General features: G+C 32.7%; 1 protein-coding gene across 1 annotated transcript; it reads left to right on the forward strand.

Annotated features, from left to right (window-relative positions):
• The first annotated feature begins 4,753 nt into the window (after nucleotides 1-4,753).
• LOC102592725 (AAA-ATPase At4g30250-like) lies at nucleotides 4,754-6,580 on the forward strand. The gene has a single exon (XM_006359079.2). The coding sequence runs from the start codon at nucleotides 4,883-4,885 to the stop codon at nucleotides 6,431-6,433; it is 1,551 nt and encodes a 516-aa protein (XP_006359141.1). The 5' UTR covers nucleotides 4,754-4,882; the 3' UTR covers nucleotides 6,434-6,580.
• Nucleotides 6,581-7,731: the final 1,151 nt, after the last annotated feature.

Consider the following 7,731-nt stretch of genomic DNA (forward strand, 5'->3'; position numbering starts at 1 on the left):
TAGTATGATGAAAAGATCAATTTTAATTAGTATATGCATGCCTAAAGGGAATCCAAAGCTTAATTTTTTTTTATTTGGCCTTTGCTAATGTCTTTTGTCTATAGTCTTTTTTTCTTTATCTCCATCTACATACATACATAGAATAAAGCTTTTGTTAAGAACAAAAATGATTCTCTTTCCTTTCATTCACCTCATTTCCTCTTTTTTGACATTTACAACAACTAAATTGTTCAACAAGCTAAGACTCTTCCCCACATGACTATAATAGTTTTTAAACATGACTAGTTTCTCACTAAAAAAGAAAAGAAAAAATCCTAAAGATATTAAAGAAAGTATATATACACGTATGTATTAATTAATAAAAGTTGAAAGCCATAATTAAACCACATCTACACACATAATTATTTATTGCATAATTTCATCATTCACAACATTAATTTGTCTCATCTCAAATTAGGTAAATATTCATTTTAAGCCAAAGAATTTGCCACATGCACTTTGTTCTTGGTTTTTTAAAAATTGTTTATTACTCTGAAAGTCTCAATAGGGTCTCTCAAATAAAAATTTCTTGACATTTTTAGCTTTTGTTGTCAACCTAGCTATATCTTTTGTTTCTTTTTGTCTTTTAATATATACTTCAAACCATTTGCTAAAGTGAAATGGAAAAAAGCTCTAGCATGTTAAGGTAGTTGAGGAATCTCTTAATTTCTCACATTTAGCAGAAACTTGAATTAAAGTCAATAATATACATGTAGAGTAAAAAGATCACTAACTCTTACAAAAAAAAAAAACATAACTTATAGAAAGATGAGAAAAAATGCAAAGAAAAAGAAGCGTCTTTAATTCCCCACTTGCACCCCCAACCAAAAAAAAAAAGGTAATTAAGAAAGAAAGAAGAAGAAAAGAAAATTAGAAAGAAACCTCAAAATTTGCTAATTAATTTCCTCTCCTTCTAAATGAAAACAAACAAGCTCTTAACCATTTTATTTTATGGAGTTATACATCTTATTAGGATAACAGATTTTGGACATGAAAATAAAAAATATATCTTGATGACATTGACATTGTTGGTTTTGATTATATATATCTTCATGATGAGTAAATTATTCCAAAGAACATTCTCACACATATAAAGACCTAATTCTACTGATCAAACATAAAGTTAAAGTTGTAAATTAAAGTTTGGAAACAAAGCAATTTTTCTAAAGCAAAAGTGTCCTTCTCTCCAATATCTTTGCCATTATTTCATCTACTCCCCTTGAAAATTAAACTCAAATGGTATCATAATCATTGTAATATATAAATGGTATACACACAATGTAATTATGAAAGCAAGCCTGTGGAGTTTGGAAAATCATGATCTACGAGTAATTAAGGTTTATAATATAATATTGTAGTTAAAATTTCTTACTATTAACATGCGATTGGATGTCACTTACAAATTGAAGCGACACACATGAATTGACAGTAGTGTCATATAAAATAAAATAGAAAAACAAAGAGTTATACACATTCGTCACAAACACCACCACCATCATGATACTGATCCCTGCATCAATTTAAGACTTTTGAATCTTATAATCTTAAATTAAAAATGTATGTAATCGTTTAATCTTATGATCTCAATCAAGTCAAACCCCTTCCTACCTTAATTTTGGTAGTACATTCTAAAGGAGATCCAAAGCGTATTTTGGTGCTGGGCTTTGCTATAATATCTTTTTTTCTAAAGCTTTTCCTTTTATCCACCTCCAATTACATAAAGCTCTCACCTCAAACTAAATTTATTTATTCCCCCTTTCCCTTATCATTTTCCCCACTCATTTCTTCTTTAATTTTTTTTTGTCATCTAAACGTGGTCAAGAAAACTCCTGTCCACTTGACTGTGTGACCATGATTAGATTCTAATTATGGAAATGAGGGTCAAATTAAAGGAAATAATATGTATGTTAATACAAACCTAAGAGCTTCTTTTTTGTATAGTCATATTCAGAACATATTGACAGATTAATTCAGATTCATCTCGGGTCCATTATTAAAAAGGAAACGCTCCTTAGCACAAATATCTATCTCCATTCTTAGAAAATCAAGTAGTATTGCATATAATTTTAGTCACTAAATAAATCGTTTTATCTGGACTTTATACTATGCATCATTGCTCAGCATTCCATTTCATTCAATTATTAATATTTTTACTAATCATATATATAGGTATCAAGTATATCTTAGAACATATATCCAAATTATAGACATTGGTCTTGAACGCATTAGCCAGTTTTAGATGTGTTCAATTTTATTTTATTTTTTCTGGACAACTTTTATAGTGAGGAAAATGGTGGATGAGTATTCATCAAAAGGCACAAAAGACAATTTATATATGGTACAAAAGACAATTTATGTGTTAATCCATGAACATGTGCCGCAAATTGCTTTTTTGGCTTTATTCTTTACCACTTTCAACAAGGCTGACCTCCAACTAATTAATATTCTAATCCCCCTACCCCTTCCTTTAAAAAAATGCTTTAAAATTTTGGCTTTTAGTGTCAATCTGGCTCATCGCTTCTTTTTCTTTTTTCCTAACATATAACAAATGTGAATGTGAAGTAGCAGATGTGCTACCATAAAATTCTCTTTATACAGGGAAAAATCTTTGAGTCTGATGAAATTTAAGTTTGACATATATAAGACACAATTATTATTGAAATATGAGCCATAAAAATGTGATTAATTGTGAGTGCAGCATCTTCATAAAAGAGACGTAAGTACCTATAGAATAGTACTCGTATGATAAGAAAGACAAAACAACATAAAATATATATAATTAAGAGAGACAACCATTTGTTAAAGTGAAACACAAAAGGGAATAAATTAAGGCCCAAGCTTGTCAATATAAGGTGGTAATTAATTATTGGAATCCCTTTTCTCACATTTACAAGATACTTTTATTAAGTAAAGATGGGGAAAAGAAACCTCAAATATATTTGCCTTTGTTGAAGCTCAAAAAATAAATTTATCTTAAAGAAACTTTGTTTGAAATACTTTTTTTATGGAATAAATTTCGGATTATGTTTGGTCAGTTTTTAAAAGGCAAGAAATTAATAAATTAGCATATCTCAATTTAGCCAAAATAGTAACCATACAATAGTCCAATTTCCCAGCCATAATAGTCTAGTCGATTTCTTCTCTTTAATTTGTAAATGAAAATAATCGCCTTATTCAATTTATCTGCCCTTGATATATGCAAGCTATATAGTCATGGTAATATATATCAAAGTTTAATAAGTATAAAATTAAAGCTGAAATAATTATATATCAATCTTACAATGATTACGTAGCTTTTATTAATTAATGTGTACATGAAAGATGATTAGGAGAAAATGTTGATTTTGCCATGATGAGTAAATAATTCCAAATAACATTCTCTAACATATAAAGACCCAATTCTACTGAAACTTAAAGCTAAAGCTGCATATTAAAGTGAAAAATAAATAATTGTTTAAAGCAAATTAAGGCCCCTCTTTTCCTACTTCAAATTCCAATGTCTTCGTGTGTGCCACTATAAATCTTCTCCTTAAATTGTTAAGACTTTCATTAGGTGATGATTTAATTATAATCCGTTTCACAAAAAATGACCTAGTTTGACTTGACACGGAGTTTAGAAAATAAAGAAGACTTTTGAATATTGTGGTCATAAAATAAAGTTATGTCAAATGTACAAAATTGTCCTTTAATCTTGTGGCCTTAAACATGTCACGTGAAAAGCTGAAATTAAAATGTTACCAAAAAAAGAAAGAAATCATTCTTTTTGAAACAGACTGAAAGTCATTCTTTTTTAAACGGAGGGAGTAACTATTTTACTACATTCCAGCCTGATAATTATTTTTTATATAATAATAAACGATGATTTTTGTCTTGGGCTGATCAATAAAAACGATATTAATCCACTACCAATTTGAAGTAAATCATGTCATGATGGGTAATAGTGAAAAATTAAACTTAAGTCAAAACTTAATGGGACAAGCTAGGACAAAATAAGCATATAACTATTCATATAGTGGAGTTGGAACTTATAATTAATTGACTTTAAGTAGGGTGTCAAATGAACATTTGTTGAATTTGAGAAGGTCCAAATGGATTGGATGATTGGTGAAAATGTCACTTGCATTGAAATGGATTGGATCAAGATATATAATCTAAACAATTGGTTATACTCCAACTCATCTAATTAATTTTTACTAAGTTTTAAATTTATTTATTTAATTATTAAACAATACTAACAAAAAAAAACGAATTTTCATATATAATATATATCCAACAAAAGATTAGACTATAATACAATGTATTAAGGACTAATTTTATCACCCCTAATTTAAGTGTGAAAAAAAAGAAGCCAATTAACACCATCCTATCACTTTTACTCCAACTCTGTTTTTGCTAATTACCTGCATTCCTTCTTGGCCAAGAACCAAAGGGAAAAAGAGTTAGTATATTAGATTATCGAGAATGTGTTCTATTATATTTATGTTTTAATTTACTTGAGTCGAAAATTTATAAAAATATTTTTTATTATCTTTACAAAATAGAGGTAAATTGTTATACTTTACATTTAGCAGCGTGATTAATTATATTGAATATATTATTGACGGTTGGTTTAACTGCATTATATTCGTTTGCACGGAAAGAGAAAAGTAAAAGTAAAGACCAGTGTCGGCTCCATTCCTATCTTTTGCTTTTTACTTTTGTTTACACTCTCTTTTCAGTTCTCAAACAGTCACTTTATTTTCCTTTTTAGCAAAATTAAACTATATTTACACACACTAAATATCTCCCAAACTTCATCTCCATTTCTCTGTCTCTCTTCTCCAACAAACATTTATCATCAAACATGGAGATATTGTCACAAATCTGGTCTTTCTTAGGCCTACTAACAGTAGTTCAAAACGTTTTGCCAACTCAGCTTGTATCCTTATTTCATTCTTTCTATGAATCTATTCAAGATTTCTTCAGCCCTTATTCCTACTTCGAAATCCCAGAATTTAACGGTTATTGTGGCGTTGACGTTAACGATCTTTATCGACACGTAAATCTTTACTTGAACTCTATTAATTCTTCTTCCACTTGCCGTCGTCTTACTCTCTCTCGCTCTAAATCTTCCAACCGCATTTCCTACACCGTTGCGCCTAATCAGATGGTGCACGACGCTTTCCGCGGACACCACCTTACTTGGACGCATCAAGTCGATAACGTTCAGGATTCCGTTGAGGAGAAGCGTAGCTTCACCCTCAAACTCCCTAAACGTCATCGACTTGAGCTCCTCACTCCTTACCTCGAGCAGGTAACTGCTCGAGCTGAGGAGTTCGAGAGGGTATCTCGTGAGAGGAGACTTTTTACGAATAACGGCCATGGTTCGTATGAATCTGGCTGGTCTTCTGTCCCCTTTCGCCACCCTTCCACGTTCGAGACGCTCGCCCTCAAACCGGAGCTGAAAACACAACTCATGGATGACCTAACTGCATTTTCACAAGGGAAAGAGTTTTACCATAAAATCGGACGTGCATGGAAGCGTGGATACTTGCTATATGGACCTCCAGGGTCAGGAAAATCTAGCCTCATTGCTGCTATAGCAAACTTCCTTTGCTACGACGTGTATGATCTCGAGCTCAGCAAAGTCTCTGACAACTCTGAGCTCAGAGCTTTACTCATACAAACAACAAATCGATCCATCATAGTTATTGAGGACATCGATTGTTCTATTAACTTAACGGGTGATAGGATGGCAAAAAGGAGGAACGTCCACACAATGCAGAAGAAGAATCATCGCCATGTCATGATGGGCGATAATGCAGAAGATAACGGACGTGTGACGTTATCTGGCTTGTTGAACTTCACCGACGGGCTATGGTCGTGTTGTGGAGAAGAGAAGGTGATTGTTTTCACTACAAATCACAAAGACAATGTAGACCCGGCGTTGGTTAGATGTGGGAGAATGGACATGCATGTTAGCCTTGGCACGTGTGGGATGCATGCCTTCAAAGTCTTGGTGAAGAATTACCTAGGGTTGGACTCGCACGTGCTATTCGACGTCGTGGAGAGCTGCATAAGGTCAGGTGGGACCCTCACGCCAGCTCATATAGGAGAGATCTTGTTGAGGAACAGGAGGGATGCTGATGTGGCGGTGAAGTCCGTGTTGACCGCCATGCAAGCAAAGATATTAGGTGCTGACGTGGATGCTACGGAGGGCGGACATGAGTACGATGACATGGCAAGGACGCCGGAGAGCATAGGTAGGAGATTGATGGAGTCGCCGGATCATTGTCCGGAAGGTTCACCGGAGAAAAAGAAGAAGAAAGAAGGGTCAACTAGGGATAAAAATGTCAAATTCTTAGTAAGACTTAGATCATTGACCAAGTCTGACTCAGGAAGAAGAGGTGTATAAATGTAATTAATGGATGATTATCTAACTCAGTTAGGTTAATCTGTTATTGAAGGTGGGGTCAATGTAACATGTTAAAGTTTATCTAGTTTACGTACGACTCTTTGAAATGGAAGTTTTTGGCTGGATTTGGGTACCCCATTTTATTAAGATATGTGGTGTTCACTTTAGGGAACATTTAGATATTATATTTCAATAAGTCAAATTAGTAATAAAGAAGTAAGTGTCACTAGAAAATGCATGATGCTACCGTCCAAATTATAAATCTTAACAGAAGTATATATGTAGAATAATAGATGAAGTGAACTTGACCTTAGATGAACCTAAAGGTCAAGAAACATAATGGTTATTTTGGGAGAGAAGTACAATACGGTTATTATAAGAATTGAGAAGAGGCATTTAGAAGAAGAGGCAGAAGAGCTTTGCCAACTGGCTGTCAGGCCCTGGGACATAGACCATAGTAGTGGAATGTATCATTAACTAATACTTATCAAAATATTTCAATTTATTTCTCTTGTTTTAACTTGAGAGGACTTATTTGTTGTGAAGAATAAAGGAGAACTAATTTCAAAATTAATTTTATGATGAGTTTATTTCAAGTTTATTCAGTAAATTAATCAAAGGATAACTTATCACGAAATTGTTTCCCCAACCAAACGAGCCACAAGTCTAAGAAAGTAAAATAATTTTTTAAAATTTATGGTCTTAAACTAAAAATATATAAAGGACAAATTACTTAACTACACTCTTTTACTTACCTTAATATCCATTTATCCCTACTTATTTCAAAATTTTCAAAAATCTCTTATTTCCCCAAATTAATAAAATTTGTAAGATACATAAAGATTTCCCACCTTTTTTACAGCCAATACATGTGTATCCCGTGTATAACGCTATGTATCCCGCATGTATCCCGTGCACAACGCTATGTATCCCGCTATGTGGAATGTATCAAACCTAATGTATCCCGTGCACAACGCTATGTATCCCGCTATGTGGAATGTATCAAACCTAATGTATCCCGTGCACAACGCTATGTATCCCGCTATGTGGAATGTATCAAACCTAATGTATCCCGTGCACAACGCTATGTATCCCGCTATGTGGAATGTATCAAACCTAATGTATCCCGTATAATGGACAAATTACTTAACTACACTCCTTTACTTACCTTAATATCCATTTATCCCTACTTATTTCAAAATTTTCAAAAATCTCTTATTTCCCCAAATTAATAAAATTTGTAAGATACATAAAGATTTCCCACCTTTTTTACAGCCAATACATGTGTATCCCGTGTA

This window comes from Solanum tuberosum, unplaced genomic scaffold (genome assembly GCF_000226075.1).
Source record: "Solanum tuberosum cultivar DM 1-3 516 R44 unplaced genomic scaffold, SolTub_3.0 scf00284, whole genome shotgun sequence".
In the NCBI taxonomy this organism is placed as follows: domain Eukaryota; kingdom Viridiplantae; phylum Streptophyta; class Magnoliopsida; order Solanales; family Solanaceae; genus Solanum; species Solanum tuberosum.